This window comes from Canis lupus, chromosome 27, assembly GCF_011100685.1.
Source record: "Canis lupus familiaris isolate Mischka breed German Shepherd chromosome 27, alternate assembly UU_Cfam_GSD_1.0, whole genome shotgun sequence".
Classification (NCBI taxonomy): domain Eukaryota; kingdom Metazoa; phylum Chordata; class Mammalia; order Carnivora; family Canidae; genus Canis; species Canis lupus.
In genome coordinates, this window is record NC_049248.1 from 21,762,616 (window position 1) to 21,783,399 (window position 20,784).

The 20,784-nt window shown below is 34.0% G+C and overlaps 1 protein-coding gene across 26 annotated transcripts in view; it reads right to left on the reverse strand.

The window, feature by feature from the left end:
- C2CD5 (C2 calcium dependent domain containing 5) overlaps positions 1-20,784 on the reverse strand; it is a 101,306-nt gene that overhangs the window by 28,656 nt on the left and 51,866 nt on the right. For all 26 annotated transcript variants that reach the window (XM_038577030.1, XM_038577035.1, XM_038577031.1 and 23 more), the window contains 5 exons: positions 15,036-15,150; positions 11,401-11,496; positions 8,651-8,842; positions 4,457-4,643; positions 611-775 (listed from right to left, as the gene is read on the reverse strand). In XM_038577030.1, coding sequence (XP_038432958.1) covers positions 611-775; positions 4,457-4,643; positions 8,651-8,842; positions 11,401-11,496; positions 15,036-15,150 — 755 coding nt within the window. The remainder of the gene's footprint in view (positions 1-610; positions 776-4,456; positions 4,644-8,650; positions 8,843-11,400; positions 11,497-15,035; positions 15,151-20,784) is intronic.

The window sequence follows — 20,784 nt, forward strand, 5'->3', positions numbered from 1 at the left end:
GCTATAAGGCATCCTCAGAGTAGGAGAAACTGTGATATCTACTACAAACTTGGTATCAAAGAATGACTACGGAAGTTACTCGTAGAAAAATCCTAAGAAACTAAAACTGAAAAATGGGGTATTCTTTCACATTTTTATCTTAAATAAGCAATCTTTCTTTTTTACCAAAAATGAACGTTTAAACTATTTATTTAATCATTCAGCAATATTTATCAAGAGGCTACTACTAGGAGGAACTATGCTAGGCCTCAGGAATACAGCCTCAAAGAAGCTTCATTCTTCTGTATGCAACAAGCAGTTATAAAAATCAAAAACATATTTTCTCGTGTTTACACACACACAGATAAGAGAAATAAAAAACAATAAAACACAGAAGGTGGATAGAAAGTATCAAAAATTGATGGGAGAGGACAATTTTCAAATCAGGTAGTCAGAGTCAGCTCCCTAAAAGGAGACATTTGAGTATGATTGCAAAAGGAGGTAAAAGAAATGAGTAATGAGGAGAGCAAATCTTAACAGTGAAAAAAAATTTGTCCAAAATAAGGTAATCCCAAAATAAACTAACCCCTAACAATAACATATATTCACAATATAGATTTATTTTACTTACCGGAGGATTGATTTCATATAATTCTTTATTCTTAGCAATTGTGTCATTTATCTTCTTTTGCATATGAGATATATGCTGTTCATAGGAGCCATCATTAGGAGTCTTCCCAGCAATCTGAATGCCACCAGGCGTAGGTAAAGCTGCTAAATACACACCTGTGGCCGACTTGTAAAAACAACAGGGAAATAATCAGAAAAAATATCTAAAGAATAATAGTCCTTAAGTCTTCATACTTAGGAAAACTATCTTTGCCCTACAGGAGAAAGATAATTAGCATCAGTGCACATATGGGACATATGTTGGAAGAGAGCAGAAACACATAACTGGTAACAGGAATTGGTTGCTTCTGATGAGAACCTTGGGTAAATAGGAGGGACAGCAATGAAAGAAGGATTTACTTTTCACTGCATACCCAACTGCACTTTAAAATTTTTACCTATGATTTCAAAAAATAAATTGCACTGAAAAAGTGTAGGAAAAAAAGATTAAAAATTATTAAAAAGTAAAAGGGAAACTTTTGCAAAGCAAGTGAGGAAACAACTTCAGGAAGGACAGGAAATTTATCAGCAGCAATATTATCCTTCCTTCAGGAAGGACAGGAAATTTACTCAAGATCACACTGTCAATAAACATGGAGAAGAGATTTGAATGTGTTTCTGACTCTAAAATCTAAGAACTTCTCATGATATCACACTACATCCATAATTACCAAGAAAGAAAATTTTACTTAATACGGATTCATTTTAAATATTTAATTAAATGACTATTAATTTCTGACTCTAACTGTACCACATGCCATCAGTACTAGAAAACTATTAAGGGAAATACAACACACGATATTTACACACACACACACACACACCCCTATGTACATCCACATTTAAACATGCTTATTATATAAGCAAAGCAAAAGATATATACAAATATAAACATCAAATTGTTTACACAGAAAGAGTGGAATGTAGACAAGAAAAGACATTTAACTCTGGATATTTGTGTATTTTGAACTGTGTGAGTTATTATTTTTTTTTAAAGAGAGAGTATGACTGAGGCTGTACTCGCAAGTGAGATTGGGGTGGGGGGTTACACACTGAGATCATGATCTGAGCTGAAATCAAGAGTCAGATGCTCCTGTGTGAGTTATTATTCTTTCTAATCAAATGCCAATTTTGTAAAAACCCACACTAAAAAGGGTATGATATTCTATGATGAACTCTGTGCAGTAGATGACATGAACTCTGTGCAGTAGATGACATTGATGCTCAGAAGCTCTCTCTCCTGGTTTGTTCATTAGTGACCATGACTATGTCTATGACTCAGTCTCTGATGCTCAACCTCAGAACACCCTCCTGCCATATGAAGCCTTAGCAGAGTATCTCTAACAGGTTCTTCACTGTACTCACTAATGAGGTAACAGCCCAGAATGGTTGAGAACACAGACTCTGGAATAAGACAAACCTGGGTTTGAAATTCAGTTCCAGTACATCATATCACTTTGGACAAGTCTCAATCTATTATAGCATCCATTTGCCCCTCTTGTCAAGATAATATTGCATTACTTCTGGGGTAGCACAGTGCCAGATATCCAGTAGGCAGAGATCAATTATCATGGAAGCTACTCTTGGGGCCTTGAGTTTTTGGGTTTTTTTTTTTTTAAGATTTTATTTATTTATCATTAAAGACACAGAGAGAGAGAGAGAGAGAGAGAGAAAGAGAGGCAGAGACACAAGCAGAGGGAGAAGCAGGCTCCATGCACGTAGCCCGATGCGGAACTCGATCCTGGGTCTCCAGGATCACGCCCTGGGCTGAAGACAGGCTCTAAACCGCTGAGCCACCCAGGGATCCCTTTAGGGCCTTGAGATTTAAGTGCACAAGCTAAACCACAGCACAAAGATCAAAATCACAAACAGTATATAATGAGTGTCACTAGTAGTCAAGAAGGAAAAGATCAGCAAGAATAAGAAAAGGCAATATTTCAGGCAGGCATCAAAAAATTACACCAGTATCACAAACTAGTTCCCTAGAGCTCAACCATTAGAAGTATTTGATATGTTTGCCACCATGCTTTTTATTTTTTTATTTATTTTTTTAAGAATTTTTTAAAAATTTATTAATGAGAGACAGACAGAGAGAGAGAGAGAGAGAGAGCGCGGCAGAGGGAGAAGCAGGCTCCATGCAGGGAGCCTGACGTGGGACTCGATCCCCGGTCTCCAGGATCAAGCCCTGGGCCAAAGGCAGCGCTAAACTGCTAAGCCACTCAGGCTGCGCTCCACCATGCTTTTTAAATCTTTGAATCTGAATCAAGCTCTTAGTTCCCACAGACACCCACCAATAACTAGTTTTATATTCAGTCCAAATTATACATTTATAATAATTGCTAAGCATGTGAGTTTTTAGATGAATGAATTATAATGAACACTTTATTCAGTTAATCTAGATATCAAAAATTTTAATATAAATCAGACTACTTTAACTAATTGTTGCAAATTTCTCTTGTTAAAAAAATCGTGATTACCTGATTAGTTTATCTTTACCACACAATTACCCCTACATTCAGAAATTTACATAATTGTAAATGTATGAACAGGAAATAGTTTAGCATTTTATCTACAAATGCATACTGAGGAAAAAAAATCCAAGTTCTATATATTTCTTAAAATTAAATTTTTATGTATCTCAGAAATATGGCAGAGAATTCCAATTTGAAAAGTGCCAGTGTCACAGATGAAGATCCTGGCTAAGGAAGTGTCTAAAATAGGAGAGGATTTCCATAAATACTGTGAATCAGTTTCTACCTGATAAATATGTATTTTGCAGGCATCTAGTTCTCTGGGTCTTAGATGACTTACAAAGACAATTCTTGCTTTCCCCAGTGACAACTTGTAGTCAAAATTTATTTTCTAATAAGTCACAGTGAACGTAAAGCTGAGATAAAGAGCGTCCCACTCCCTCATGAATTTTCATTTTCTATTTTTATAAGTAGGCTCAATGCCCAGGTAGAGCCAAATGCAGGCTCAAACTCACGACCATGAGATCAAGACCTGAGCCAAGATCAAGAGTCAGAGGCGTAACCCACTGAGCCACACTGGTGTCCCTCTACTGCCTCACAATTTATCAACACTTAAGAAACACAAACTTAAAAAAAAAAAAAAAAAAAAAAGAAAAAGAAACATATACTTTATTGCACATTCCACAGTTGACCATAGGTGCACATTTATGATGAAACATTTTCTTATCCAGCAGTAGGCAGAGTTTTATATGTATTGCTTAATTTTCTCCATATAACTAACGATTGTTTTAGCCTAGTGGTCCTCCCCACTCAGGAGTGACTCTGCCCCCAAGGAACATCTAGTAATGTCTGGAAACATTTCTGGATGTCATACTAAAGGGAAGCCATTAGTGTGCAGAGGCCATGGTGGCTGCTAAACATTCTGTAATATACCAGACAGCCCCTAACAATGAATAGTTTTCTAGTCCCAAACGTCAGTGCTGAGGAAAAATCCTGTTTTAGCAATGTGTAAAAAATAATAAAATACAGAACAATGATGACCAACTTACTAAATAAGCTACACATGATAATTTTCAGAAATTTGACTACTGAGATTATGATCAGAATATAATAATATAAATATAAATAAATTTTATATATTAATTTTAAACAGTGATTCATATATAAATGTAAAAGCCTATTATCAGACTTTTTACTTCTTATAATATCCCCAACCCTCCAAGGTCTTAATACCAGTTTCTTCAAATAAGTCCTTTTAAAAGACTCTTTGAATCACACAAAACAGAATCTACTAAACTACCGGAATCACAAAACCAAACCAAAACATCTAAACTTACCGCTAAGCCCATCAACATATTTTCACCCACTGTGATCTGAATTCTCAGTCCAAATAAAGCGTTCATTCCTTTCAGTTTTAGTTTATTCATTAGCTGTGTATGTACTTCATATTCCATGAATGGCAACAGATTACTGATAGCTGTGGCATTTGCTTCTGCCTGTGCTTTCTTTTTTAAGCGACATAATCTGTTAAGGAAAATAAGTTAGTCACTAGATGGTATTCTTTTTTTTTTTTTTTTAAGATTTTATTTATTTATTCATGAGAGACACAGAGAGAGAGAGAGAGGCAGAGACACAAGCAGAGGGAGAAGCAGGCTCCATGCAGGGAGCCCGACATGGGACTTAATCCTGGGTCCCCAGGATCATGCCCTGGGCTGAAGGCGGCGTTAAACCGCTGAGCCACTGGGGCTGCCCACTAGATGGTATTCTTGATGCCATCTTAAAAACTGTACAATTTTTAAAACTTTCTGTAAGTGTATTTGATAAAATATTTGTTTCAAATGGGCTTATTAAGTTATATCAATAATCTTTTCTGCCATTTTTTTCATTGTGTATGCTTTTGCTAAAAGTCCTACATTAATAAATGAAAAAGAAAAATTTCAAAATCTCTAGAAATGAAGAAAATACCCATCAAAATCACTAGAGAATATACTTTAAAATCTTAGAGGTTTCATAACTCCATGTGGTCATATGAATGTATAGCAAAAAAAATTAATTTACTCATTAAAAGCACACAAAACTTTCCTGAGTATCTACCATGTACCAGGCACTGTTCTAGATGGTGAGCACTGATCAATAAACAAAACACAGAGTTCCTGTTCTCGCAGTTATATTCCAGTGGAGGAGAGTGGGAATAAGCAAAGATACAAGTTAGCCTCAGACTATGTTGAAGAATCATTTATTCCCACTTATTTCACCTGGTTCATTTTCTTTAGACATGAACTAAAGAAAATGAACCAGGTGAAAATAAGTGGGAATAAACTAGAGAGAAGGCCTCATATGATCTGGCCTGAGATCATAAAATCAAGATGGAACCAGGAGAGTTAGAGAAAGACACTTATGAATGGGGTTAGCATATTAGAAGATCCAAAAAGAGACTACGACACTAAAATGAAGTGAGCAAGTGTGAGAGTAGTACGGATGGGGATGCAGTTAAGCAGGGGCATGATCATGTTAGGGGCTTAAGGGTCATGGTAAGGAGTCTGATTTTATTCTACCAGCAATGAGGAAGTCCAGATAGCTTTTAAGTAGTAACATGATCCAATTTATGTTTTAAGATATCGTATATATTACTACACACAGCATGGAATAAGTATAACAGAATTAATGAGGGGATGGTAGCCAAAAAGCAATTTAGGTGACAATGAGAGCTTAGACTAAAAACGTAGCAGTAAAGATGAAGAAAAGATCCCCAAACTTGTAAACTGGACTGTTTAGGCTAGTAGTTATCAATCTTTAGCTTGAGAGCTCATTAAGAAACAATTACTAGCCCCCCATCCCTAGAGTTTCTGATTTAATAGGTCTGGAGGGGGGCCTGAGAATCTGCATTTCTATAAATTCTCCCAAGGATGGTGATGATTGTTCTAGGGATGACACTCTGAAAACTGCTGATGAACATGAACTCCCTTCTACCTAAAACAAACAAAGAATAAACTGTATAAATTATGAATTTTCAGAATCTTCTTAAAAGCATCACAGGACCAGGACAAGGGTCCTCATAAGGGGACAGTATGAGGAGGTTCTTTGTGGTAGTGGAACACAGTTCTGCATCTTGACTATGGTGGTGGTTACACAAATCTACTTTGGAATGAAGTTGCATAGAACTACAAATAAACACAAATACATAAATGAATGCAAGTTTAAAAAAGTGTAAAAACTGAGTAAGGTCTGTAGGATACTTAATTAGTATTACATCAATGTTAATTTCCTAGTTGATATTCTACTATAGCTATGTAAGATGTCACCAATGAGGGAAACTGGGTGAAGAGAAAATTAGTAGTTCAATTTGGAACAAATATGAGATGCCTACAAGACTTCAAAATGGAGTATGGTACATGGGATTCTTTGTACCATTTTTGCAACTTCCTAAGAATCTATCACAGTCTAAGGAAATAAAACACAATGAATAATAATGAAAAGAAATAACTGAATACAAAAAAATAGTTATTAAAATTATCTGTTAAAGAATCAGTGACAGGCTATAACATTTAATATTAGATTTGAAAAAATAAAAATAAAAAAATAAAACATCTAGAAATAAAAATAGATTATCAAGGGACACCTGGGTGGTTCAGCGGTTGAGCGTCTGCCTTCAGCTCTGATCATAAACCCGAGGTCTTGGAATCAAGTCCCACACTGGGCTCCCTGTGAGGTGGCCTGCCTCTCCCTCTGCCTGTATCTCTGCCTCTCTGTATCTCTCATGAATAAATAAATAAAATCTCTCTAAAAAAAATAGACTGTCAAAAATGTAAATCCCCAATTATTGGTCTTACTATAATATTAGAGATAGCTGAAGAGAAAATTAAAGAATTGAAAGATAGATAAGAAAATATCCAATATATGACATAAACAAAAAGATAGAAAATACAGACAAGAGAATAACAGACCTAGAAGAAGCAGTGAGAAAGTCTAACATTTTTACAGTATCAAGAAGAGAGAAGAGATGAAACATAGAACTAGTATTTGAGAGGAGATGAAACATAGAACTAGTATCTAAAAACTTTCTAAAGCACATGAAATAATCTACAGATTCAAGAAATTCAATATATAGCAATTAAGATAAAAGAAGTCCATACCTAACATTTCATAGGGAAATTGCAGAAAACCAAAGACAAATAGAATAGCACATATACAAGGGGGGGGAGGGTATCCTCAAAGGAATAAAAGTTAATCTAATAGGTTATTTCTCAACAGTAGCAATGAAAGCCAGAAGGCAAGGGAAGGGTATCTTTAGTGTGCTGTAGGAAAATAAATGGCAGCCCGAAATATCTCTTCAAGGTAAGTAAATATTTTCAGATAAGCAAACATAGATAATTTACCACCAGCAGACCCACCAAAATAAATACTAAAGGATATTAGCAAAAGAAAAACAATCCCAAATAGAAGGTCTAAGATATAAGATGAAAGCAAAAGTAAATGAATCAGAATTATATCTGAAAATAAAACACAACATGACTTTGTAAGATAACTTTGATGGAGAGAGGTTAGGCAGGAGGGGAGTGTCAAAGAACACCATATTTGGCATGAAGAATTGGATAGAGTGATTGATCGTTCATTAAAATAAAGAAGGCTAATATGAAAAAAGTGGAGAAAATTAGTAGTTCAATTTGGAACAAATATGAGATGCCTACAAGACTTCAAAATGGAGTATGAAAGTATACAAGCCTGAAGCTCAGAAAAAGTTTGGACTACAGTTGTAAATCTGGAAGTCACAGACTTATAGAAAGCACACACCTATCGGAGTTGATGAGTTCAACTGGGGAGAGAGCTTTGAGAAGAGGGTCCAGACCCATGGCCCTTCAGGGATCAAGAAAAGGAGAAAATCAACACGGACTGAGGATTATACATAGAGGTAGGAAAAAGCTGGGGTTCAAGGAATGTGGCCAGGAGTACTATGAAGTCAAAGAAGTATGAAGGAGAAAATGATGTGAACTGTGTGACTGCTGCTGAGAAGATGAGGACAGAACTGTTCAATGGATTTGGTAACCTGGTAGTTGTTAGTGACCTAGACAGTTATAGCTGCTCCTGTATGTCAACCACAACTTAGCATTTCCTACTCCAGCACATTTTAAAAGGAACTGTTAACAGCTAAATGAGATAATGAAAGGAACACTACATGCATGGCACTGTTCTTTAAAAGAAAAAAAAATCAATTTCTAAAATGTATTACATATTTAATATCCTTAAAACAGAGCCACAACAGGTTACTTAGTAATCCTCAAAATAATAAACATCTGTACAGAATTTAAATGTTTAAAATTGTCTTTACATATAAACTTATTTTAGTTTTATAAAGAGGATATTCTTTCTCCCAATTTTCCATGTGATTAAATAAATACAAGATTCGGGTATCATTGCCCAGCCTGCCCAGGATCACACCCGTAGGAAACAGCATAGAAGACATGTAAAAAACAGATCTGACTCCATACTCCATACACTTTCAGAGACCTCAAATACAGTTTGCACAAATATACCTTGCTTGAATAAGACAGCCTTTTCCAATAACTGTTGCATCTATTGGGAGGTCTATAGTTGTAAAGAGAACATCAGGAACTTTTTGTTTCCTGCAGTTATAGCAGTATGTGAGATGAGCTGGAAATGGCATATTCAGTTCATCATATGGTATATGGCAAAATCCACAGCCTGCAGGCAAATTTTCTTCTAGCCTATATGAAATATCAAGAGAAAAAAATGAAGCATTTTTTAAAATTCCATGCATTTTCTCAAAAACCTATTTTTCACATACAGTACTTGTATACAAACTACACAACTTCTAGCACAGTAAGCTATGAGAGTACCACTATGACTATTAAGAATTAAAGATGACCATCAAATGCAAATCATACATTTCCATATGAGAAATAAGACTTACACAAGTAGTCACAGTATTCCATCAATTCATATTTTTAAGGATGTCCCACCTGACAAAAGCCACTATTATCCCAAAGCTTGTTCTTTGTGATAGAACATAAAAACAAGTGGTTGGATATGGGGGACATTTTCCTACTGTGACAAATATAACTCAAATACAATTATAAAAAAAATTCCCAAGGGAAAAAAACCTCTTTAACTAGACAATCTAACAACTTCAAAAAAAAGATTATGGTTAAAAACAAACCTATTTAAAAACTTAAAAAATCAAGAGACGCCTGGGTGGCTCAGCGGTTGAGCGTCTGCCTTCGTCTCAGGGCATGATCCCAGAGTCCCAGGATCAAGTCCCGCACCAGGCTCCCTGTATGGAGCCTGCTTCTCCCTCTGCACCGCCCCCGCTTTCATGAATAAATAAATAAAAATATTTTTAAAATAAAATAATAAAAATTTAAAAGTCAAAAATAGGCATAATCTGACATTTCTAATTTCCAATGACTGCTTTAACATTTCTTGAGAAATCATAATACCTGTTTCACAAATAATATACATATCCTATATAAACCAGAAATGATAACACAACCTTCCCGATCACTGTGAAATGTTTGTTATAATAATGTTGGCTATGAATTCGTTTTTGAATGATTTAAGTATTTTTTTCACTCATCAGATCTGAGGAAATTCAGAGAACAAAAATGGAAGCAGAAGGAAGCTTCATGGAGAACTCCAGACTTTCACACAGCTACACCTTCTAGGGCTCTAGAAAGATGTGGATTCTCAATTTGCTCCAATCTAAAGCAACCTTTTGAAGTTGAACCTTGGCAAATGGACAAATTAAAAAAGAAAAGGAAATTCATACTATACTATGAGTCAGGCTTCTTGCAGATTCCTTGTACATACTATTTCACGGAATTGATCCACCATAACCTTCTAAATCAAATTACTCTCAGGTATTATTCTTTTATTGTTAAGATGGCATTCTAGTACGTTAGAAGTAACAGGGAAGTCAAATAGATCCTAAACAGAGCTGTGTGACCTTGAATAAGTCATTTAACCTCTCAGAGCCTCCCCTATAAAACCAGAACAATATCTACTAACAAAGGCTCTTTTTCTTTGAAGATTAAGTAAGAAAACATAGCTAAACACACCCCTCCCCAAAATACAAAACATCCCTGTTTTGTTTGCTGCAAACAGCAACAAAAACTAGTTCTTCTTGGTCTGAAACCAACCTGAGACATTAAGTAACTTGTTCAGCCATAGTAAATACTTAGTAGCAGACCTCAGATTCTAAGGTCAGTTTGTTTGAATCAAAGCCCCTGTTACAAAGGGGCAAGAAAGGATGAAAACTGGAATAATTTTTAACTAACTATCTCACAGAAATTTGAACATAAGTGATATAATATCATAGGAATAAAAACAGAAGTATTTAAATTGGAAATATGAAATATACAAAAGGGATTGTCTCTGAATACTGAGATCATGGAGCATGTTTTCTTCCTTCTATTCCTGTATTATTTTTCAAATTCTTATAAACAGAAATAATTTTATAGCAGGAAAAAAGACATTTTCCTCTTTTACAGATAGGGACAGTATCTGTTGCACAGGATTACCATATAAAAGAATTCATTGTATCTATCCAAGCCACAATACAAAAATAATCAATCTGCAAGGGGAAGGTCATTTGTTCTATTAGGCTTCTATCTACTCAAGAGAAATCTACTGACATGTGTGAGAACTATATTGCAACACTGGGACAACTTACCAGCCAGCAGTTTTCTCAATAGAACACTCTGATTTTTAATATACTTCAAAATGTTGCACCTCTATTTTCCTATTTGTGATGACTTTCAATGCTCTGTAATATATTACAGTCAAAATCCATTTTTGATATAAACTAAAGAAGAAACCAACCAAGGTCTTCTGTTTGCCTACCTGAGCCAGAATATTTTTCTTATACAGAGACTTGCAAATTTATACTATTTGCTAACCTTTTCTGACCTATACTATTCATGACCTTTTTCTATGCCAGAGGTAAGACAAAAGGAAAGGAAGAGAAAAATAAAAAAAATTTTTATACTGTCACAGACAAAAAAATATATACTTGAAATTCTTTGAGAGTCAGACATGTATTTTATCAAGATACTCAGAAAATTATAATAATGTGTGTCATATAATGCAGAATTCAATTCATCTATGTTGCTACAGGTTATGTAAAAATTAGTAAAGTGTCTGGTCCTGATTTCTACATTGTACCACTGTAACCCATCCTTATACAGAACTATCCTGGCTGTGAAGTTAAAAATCAACTTCTCCTTTTTTTGCCTTTAAAGAAAATAAGCAAGGCTGCCATGACAACCTCTGTTCCAAACAGCCTTCCACGGTGCCATCCTGCAGAAATCTAGGGTTGAGTACAGCTGCTGTGCCGGATGCAGATAAAATACAGACCTCTTCACTATAAAGGAAAAAAATATAAAATAGTTAATATCTGCAGGCAACCTAGCTTTGGAAAATGTTAAATATCAAAATGATTATGAGGGTGACAATTTAAATTCAAGTTAGACTCCACTAAATATTAATAATATCATAGGATTATCTCCTATCCTAGAACAAAAAATAGAAATAATATAACATTATTAAAACAAAAAGAGCAAGAATTATTACTTAAAAAGTATAAGATAAACGGTATAATATTAATGACAATAAATTTCTTTAAAATATGTTAAAACTGATAAAGACAGGAATATTTCACAAATTTTTTTTAAGATTTTATAACAGGAATGTTTCAAAATGAAAATAGCAACAAATTATACTGCTGAATTCAGCAGTAACCCATAAAACTATATTAAAGTACTCTATAAATGCATATTAAAGTTTATTACCTAAAAAAATAAAAAATAAAAATAAATAAAGTTTATTACCTTAATTTAAGTTTACCTTAAAAGCTTATTTATGTAATTATCAATATCAATATTGCTAAGCTTAATTTAAACTTAATAACAAAAGGTATCTGAAACAAGTAATATCCAAAATATACTAAATGGAGCTTAAACTACATCATTATAATGCAGAATAAAAAGTAATTTTCAAAGAATTCTTTGGAATTCTTAAACTACGTAATAGTTTACTACCATCACCTAATTTTAAATAATCAACAAAATTACTGAATGAGATCACCCAAAGCTAATGAGAAAATGGCAGCCTATGGACAAAATGATGGAAACAAAGTATAAATAAACCAGAAGCCTGAAAGGACATGAAACAAATGGTCACTTGATCTGTCACTGAGTAGAGAGAGGCCAGGCTCAAAATGTTCAAGTGGGCACTGAGAATGTCAAGAAATAATGTGGAGCCACTAAAAGTGCTGAATTAAAAAAAAAAAAAAAAAAAAAAGTACTGAATTAAGGAACTATGAGGGCAGAAGTACATTTCAAAGTTTTTTGTTTTTTTTTTAAGATTTTATTTATTTATTCATGGGAGAAACAGAGAGAGAGAGAGAGAGAGAGAGAGAGAGAGAGAGAGATTGGGGAGGGGGGTGCAGAGACACAGGTAGAGGCAGAAGCAGGCTCCATGCAGGAAGCCCAACGTGGCACTTGGTCCCGGGTCTCCAGGATCACGCCCTGGGCTGAAGGTGGCGCTAAACCGCTGAGCCACCCGGGCTGCCCACTTCAAAGAGTTTTATCCAGTAATAGTAAATAGGATGGACTAGAACAACAACAACAACAAAAAATTAGTAAAGTTAAGATTTAAATACAAAGATTTTTTGAGGTCCAGTGAGAAAAAAGGAGCCTTGATATATCAGGTGAATTCAAACTCCTAAATAAATTGACTCATTTCTGTAGACCCTTGCATCCATCTGCGACCTATCTCCTGCCACTCTGAATCTACACCACTAGCCTTCTTCACATTCTATTCTTCTAGCGTGGAATATTCCCTTCATGCCTCCTCATTTATATAACTCACACTCTTCCCCTGAGATTTAAAGTTTCAGTTACTTTATTAACACTTTCTTCTAATCTTACTTCTGGATCCCTCTGGATCCCATAGCATCATGGGATATTTCTGTCATAAAATGTGTTAAACTTGTCAAAATCCTCCAGTAGAATATGAATCTGATAACAAGAACTATGTCTTTCAGGGGCGCTTTCGTTAAGCATCCAACTCTTGATTTCAGCTCAGGTCATGATGTCAGGGTTGTGGGATTGAGCCTCAAAGTCAGGCTCTGTGTTCAGCCTGACTTCTCTTTCTCTGCCGCTTTCCCTGCTCTCTTTCCAAGTAAATATATAAAATCTTTTTTTTTTTAAGATTTTATTTATTTATTCATGAGAGACACAGAGAGGCAGAAAGATAGACAGGGGAGAAGCGGGCTCTGGGAGGGGAGCCCGGTGCAACTCTTGATCCCAGGACTCCAGAATCATGACCTGAATCAAAGGCAGATAGATGCTCAACCACTGAGCCACCCAGGTGCCCCAATAAATAAAATCTTAAAAAAAACAAACAACAAATGAACAAAAACCACCTTTTAACGTCTTTTAAAACCGTAACACTAGGACCTGAAAGCATAGGGCACTAAATCTATGAATGAACCAAGCTATCAATGGGGAGTAGGGTGGGAAAAGTGTAACAAAGTTATTAGTTTAGCAGAAGTAGAATAGCTACAATGGGGACAGAAAGGCCCAAGGATATCATACCTGGTCTGCAAGGGAAAAGAAAGGGCCCTAAGAAGAAGAAACAGCATGGCTCTGTAATATCTACTTTTACTGGAGTCTAATTATTTTTCTCTAATAATAATGACCACTATATTGAACAAGAGAATTACCCATGTTACAGCTGACAGTAAGAATTACTCAAGATTAGGTGGAAAAATAAAAACAGCAGAAGGTCAAATGGTTTCTAGATGATATCTATTATAAACTTTTTGAGGGGCTAAAAGTAGGATTCATCAATGACAGCAAGTTAACTCAGAACCTGAGTAAGAAACTGGGCAAAGTCTTGGTTAAGGTAAGAGTCAAAACAAAGCAGGTGTAAATGTACAAACAAGATGGGTGGAAAACATTAAGTTGTGGTCCAAAAGTGAATACTTATAGTTTCAAATTTTTAAAAGGGAACAGCTTTGAGCAATAATGAGGTCCAAAATGTGACTGAAAGTTAAGGGCGGTGCCTATGTAGCTTAGTCAATTAAGCATCTGCCTCTGGCTAAGGTCATAATTCCTGGGTCCTGGGATTGAGCCCCCATTGGGCTCTCTGCTCGACTTGTGCTGTCAAATAAATTAATAAAATCTTTAAAAAATACAGAAAGTTAAATGGGGGGAAAGAGAAGGACTTGAGAATAAGAAAGCACATGGTCAAGCTGTTGGAAGGTAATCATGTTCAACTGCAGGAGATAGCAAAGAATTAAGAAAGGCATAAGAATGCTTGGAGGTAGGAAAGTCTGAACTGTAGAATGGCAAGGCCTTTAAAGGAAGAGAGGTGGTTCAAATGAAAGGTAGAAGAGAAAAGAATTGAGAGTAAGAGTATGGAAGTCCCTTCCTAACTTGGCAGAGCTAGGAAGGATGATGGAAGAGAAAATTAAGCTACGATTAGTAAAAGAAGACAGAGTTTACAGAAAAACTTTAAAAGACAAATGGCAGTTCATTTACAACACATCAAGGGTCCAAATATTCCAGAAGAAGGAGTCAGTGGGGTCATAAAGTCAAGTCAGCCTAAAATTAATTCTTGCTATGTGCCAGTATCAATTCTCATCTAATTCTTCAATAGTCTTAATTGATAGGTGGTTATCATCCCCATTTCAACATATAAATGGAGGCTCAGAGGAGTAGTTACTTTCCCGTTTCAAAGCAATTAACTGGTAAAAATGGCATGTGGACCCCAGTCTAATGTACTCCAAAGTTTACTTTCCATAATTCTTTTTCCTATACTTGCATAAATTTTTTACCCTTTCAGATGACAATCTGTAAATTACAGCATCTAGAAAATCAAGTTATTATCATTTACCAGATGCTAGTTGATTCACTGTAGCCCACTACAGCATGACAGCCTAATGCTTTAGCATGTGATTTTATTTCTTGTCTGATTTCTGCCCACCACGCATCTCGAGTTTCTGGTTCATCTGAAAAATAAATTTTAAATCAGTTCACTACTCAATAGCACATTGTCTATACGATAAAGAAATGTTCAAAATAAATGTACTCTGGAAGGCAAAGACATACTGGTCTACAACAGATTTTGAATCTAACTTCACATGTTAAAATGTTATTTCTCAAAATGCTTATTAACATTTTCATGTTACTTCTGAAAAAGTTTAACACTCTAAACTTGATTGATAAAAAATAAGCCAACTAGTTCTATTTGCTTTATTACTTTAGGGGACATCTATAGGGAGGGATGTATTTTATTAGATGCAACTTAAAATGTCAACACAGAGCTTCCAGATTCTAATCCTAAACTGAGAGGATATTCTATGTCTATCTATGTCTCACTCACTTCGCTCAGAGAACATTTTGAGTCATACCCATACATTTAATTTAAAATTCTGATTTCATTTCCAGGGACCTATTTTTTTTTTATAACCCACTATATTCTATATTCTTACAAGGCAACAGTTTGTCAATGTTAAAAAAGAAAAAGCCATGTAGCCATCCTTCTGAGTCCTAAAGCAAAGTAACAAGAAATGAAGGGACTAGCCAATTTAAAATAAAAAAAAAACAATACATTTAAAGATTAACACAAATAATTTGGTTAATGAAAACTAACCAAATATAAGGACGAATTTCAGTTAGTACATTGTAACTTCATATATGGTTCTATAATGAAGAAAATGCCTTAAAATCACAGCATTGCATTTTATTACCACAGAAGAGTCCAATATTGCTTGTAATAGAGCATTATAAATGGAGCATCTGGCACACATACTTCCTAATCACTTGCATTTAGCGGCAAACTACTGGTGAACAGCAGCTGCAAATTATAGTAACATTTTATGAGCAAAGACATTAAAAACAGAAACAGTCTATAATGAGCATATCCTAATTTGTTTCTTTTTGTGGCCAATTCCATTTGGGAGCAATTTGGGACAGAAAAAACTTAATCTAACTCTAAACAGGATGCTAACCTCTTATTGTGAATTTTCCACATAGAAGGCACTATTAAAACCGAAAATCAAACAATCCATAAACTTTCTTTTTTGAATTTCAGTACATATCCAGTTTTCAAAATGTTTTTTAAAAAAGAAGAAAAAGTAGAATTATACTCACTAGTAAAATACTGAAGACAGCAAAGTAAAGAAAGGTTAAAAAGCTTGTTATAGCTGACATTCCTATGATGTAATGTTGTTTCCTCCACAGGGAGGAGATCAGCAAAAGGGAGAAATGAAGAGATAATAGCCAGAGCTACAAATGATGCCAGTCAATTCTTGTAATAAAGTTTTGGATCCAAGACAGAGCTACACTAAAACTTTCTTTCAGAAAAACAAAACAAAACAAAACAAACAAAAAAAAAAAAACAAGGAAATGCAACCTCTAGGAAACTGAGGAAAAGATCGAAAGACGGGATAAAATAAAGAAGAGAAATAGAAAAGACTACAATATGGTGTTAGCAATCAATATTATGAATTAAGAAATGTGTAACACAATTAGGTAACCCTATATTGCACATATGCTATTATGCTAAAGAATTTCTTCATATTCCCCCTGAAATATAGACATTAACAGCACAAATACACTTTCAAATCCATTCTCTTTTTAAGGCACATATGGTTCCAAAACAATTTGGGCATCTATTTAACATCTTCCTTTCCTAATAAGGGAATTTTTACCATAAGACAAAAACTTAAAAGTTGCTCAATCTATCAAATTATTTATGATTCTCTAAAAATGGATATCATAAATAATAAAAGAAATATTATCTCAGTTTAGAAAATAACTATTTTCCCTGAAAAACTGTAATAAAGTTTTGCTTTTCTTTAAAAACACTAGTAGGACCTGCTATTTACTTTCTAAACTCTTCTGGAAGTTTAAAATATTACTTGCTAAAGCAAATAATTGTATACTATGCTTTTATAAAAACAGATTTTCTCATATTAGATTCTCCTACATCTGTGCCACAAGTAATACATGGCAGCCTTTCTGTTTTAAATTGAATTTTACAGAAAGTGATCCATGACATTGTTTTTTAAACTAATTTAAAAAATGGAGGAAGTTACTTATTTTAAGTTCAGGATATATTTATTTAGAAATGGCTAGCATGTCTACATGGAAAAGTATGTAATAATTACTATGAAATACATATAACCACATAGAATACAAAGTTTATTTACATCAAACTTACCTTGGTATAACACTTAAAATAATCAGTTAATTAAACCAAACACTATGAAAGAATAAGTGGCTGATTTAAAAAAAAAAAATAAACAAAACAAAAAGCTGAATGCAGCGCAAGTGGAGCATTCATACTCTTCTGACAAGGTCACAAGCAGCCTTTATTTTGACACATGAGCCACACAATTGCACATGGGGATGCCATTGTTGTATTTAATAAAGTATTTACAAGTTTAATAAAAGCTAAAGTTACATAACATGGGAGCTAAGGAAGCAAATGGCATATGTCCACACTCCAAAGAATTTGTTAAATTTTGTTTTTGGCTTAAGCAAAAGCTCAGAGAACAAAGGGTTTTGCAAAGCAGATTCAGCAGACAGGAGCCAGAAACAGTGGATATTTTGGCGCATGCTTGGATCAGGTGACAGTACAGACTGAAAACTATGGCAGCTCACTGAAATGGTTACAGAAAGTAATGGCCCTAGATTCTAGGTGAAAGCAAGGCAAGCATACAGTAAAGAGCATTTCATCACAAACTAGGAATTGAATTAACAATAATTATCTATAACTGTAAGCAAGAAGCCAAAGGATGAATTTGTTGGCTATTAAATTTAGGGGTTATTTAATTAAAATAAAATTAAGAATAATCAATTTATTTAATATTAGAAAAAATTAAATTTATGTTCAAAACCTATATTATATTTATGCCAGAGATTAGCCAGAGAATATTCACACAGTAATGATTCAGCCTAACTTACTATAACTGAAAATTCAGAAATATCACAGTATTTAATTCTATAGTGGAATTTTTAAAGCTTAACAACTGTTAACTGTATTCCTCTAGGAAACACACTAGTTGAATTTGAATTGTTTTATTCACTCTCCAGAGGTCAAAACTGAGGATTTACCATACTCCTGTAAAAGGCAAAACAAAGAGTCTGGCTTAAAAATTTATGGCAATTATACATGCCACTCATAAAACTGGATACAATTTAGTCATTTGAAGGATATACAGCTGAGATGTGAAGGTCTCAATTAATCAACATTTCAAAGATGCAAGAAAAACGTTTCTTCTCTAAAATACCATGCTCCTCCCAAAAATCCATAGAATTACTTATAATTTTAAAAAGATCTTATTTTAGGAGATACTAAAATTTATTTATTTTATAAACTATATTTCATACAATGTTATATTTTTCTTCTATGGGTCAAAACTCCTCATAGATAATATCACAAATCTTTCTTTTATAAAGTAATCTCTATATCAACTTGGGGCTCAAACTCACAACCCCAAAATCAAGAGTCACATGCTCCACCAACTGAGTCAGTCAGATGCCCCATAAATCTTTTAATATATCCTTTTATTCGTAGTCATGAACTGAGCTCTAGATCAATACCTCACTAATGCTTCTTTTAGAGGTAATGTCTGCACACTTGGGCTGACATCACAACTCATTCATTTTACTACTGTTACTTTTCTAGAGCATGGCCATAGCTTGATATCTTGCCATCTTTTTAACATTTTATCTTATTTCTGAAGTGCAAGTGAAACTGGTAAAGATTCCTAAAATGGAAGTAAATGCTTATATCTCAGAAAGTAAAGAAGTGAACAATTCAACATAATATGACTTTATAAAACTGAATCTCTTTGAGATTTTAGGCAATAACACACTTGCAACTAAGAAACCCTGACTCCCTAAATGTTGAATTTAATCCTATTTTTACATAGCTCTGGAAGAGAAGAATGAATTCTGCCCTTGAGAATCTTTGAATCTGGCTTAAAGAAAAAAAAAAAGGAAATGGACAATATCCAATCTAATTTTTAAATAAATAAGAAGAGATAAAGTGTTAACTGAGCTCAAATAAACATTTTTAGTACAGTGATAATCTATCTCATTAAAGGACAGCATAAGAAAGCCACATTCTTAAACACCTTATAGTATTATTCCAACACAAAACAACTTTTTGAAGATAAATTTCCCCTAGTGAAAAAGAAATTAGTTCAGATTTAAGTATGTATACAACCTCAAACTAGGTGGGGATTCAACACCAACTTAGGAAGAACAGTCCATTCACAGAGGAAATGATATGCAAATTCAGAGAAGACACCAACTTGCAATAATTTGGGATGTTAGGATGGTAACTGGGATATAATCCATGTTAGATCAAACTGAAGTCTTCATTATTTATAAAATAAGTCAGATATATAATTCCTCCTTATATGTGAGATTTCCCTCTTTATATATAGATTGTATATTATATTTACATGTCACATAATACTGTAATTAAAATCCAGTTATATTAGATATATAGAGAGCAAAATTTCAAAAGTAAGAAAATTATACATCTGACTTTTTACAAATAATAAAGAATGGATAGTAATCAATATCCAGTTATATTATATACAGACAGAAAATTATTACATTTATATGTTGTATTACATATACAGAGAAGCTCGCACATCATACATGGCTATGTTTATGTCTTCTTGAACTCTATATATCTACCTCCTAAAACTCTTATTAAAATTCTTAAAACCAAAAGCTGCTAAAACCAACTACTTTGGGTTTAGTTTTGCACATCTGCTCATGAGTACCTCCCAGATGTGGTAAAAATAACTGCTGCGATCATCAGTAGAATTCAAGTTCTAAGAAAGCCTATCTCCATTTAACTACTACACACATGCACACATACACACAAACACGCACGCAAGCACAGCAAAATAGTATAAGAAATAACCTAGATTAGGTATATAAACAGGCTGTCTGGGAACAATTGTGTTCCCAATCCCCAACATCATACTTAAGACATGGTAGGCACACCACAAACATCCACTGAATAAAAAGATTTTTACTTAAAACTGAAAAAAAAATCTGGATTATCAAACTGCTAATCACTTTGTTAAAATTAAGTATGTTTAATGTAATAATTATACTTATTTTCTTGGTTTTATTGGTTTTTGCCCCCAAAGGAAGGTAAATTTTCTAAACAACTAGAATTCAGATAACTAACAAAAAAAGAGTAACATTTTCTAAATTCAGACCACTCAAGTAAAGCTTAGCACTAGCAAAAATGCATTCATTGTAAGACTTTAATACTAGCAAAAACTCATTCATTGTAAGACTGAGAAAGTTGTAAGTAAAATACGTCCTTAAATTTACAATCTAAATAAAACTTTCTAAAATATTCTCAAAACAAAGGAAAGTTACCTAGTTTCAAACAAGCTGTCCACTAAGTAAACCGTTCACTCTTAAGTCTAAGCTTAAGTCTAAGCTTGGAAGCTATTTTTTTTCAAACCACATTATATGTCTTCTTCATATTTCCTTTTATGACTTCCTGAAAAAATATCTAACCTCACATGCATCATACATGAAAAAAGAATAACAAGTTTTCCTCAACTACACTGAGACTATTCCTAATTAAAAGTTAT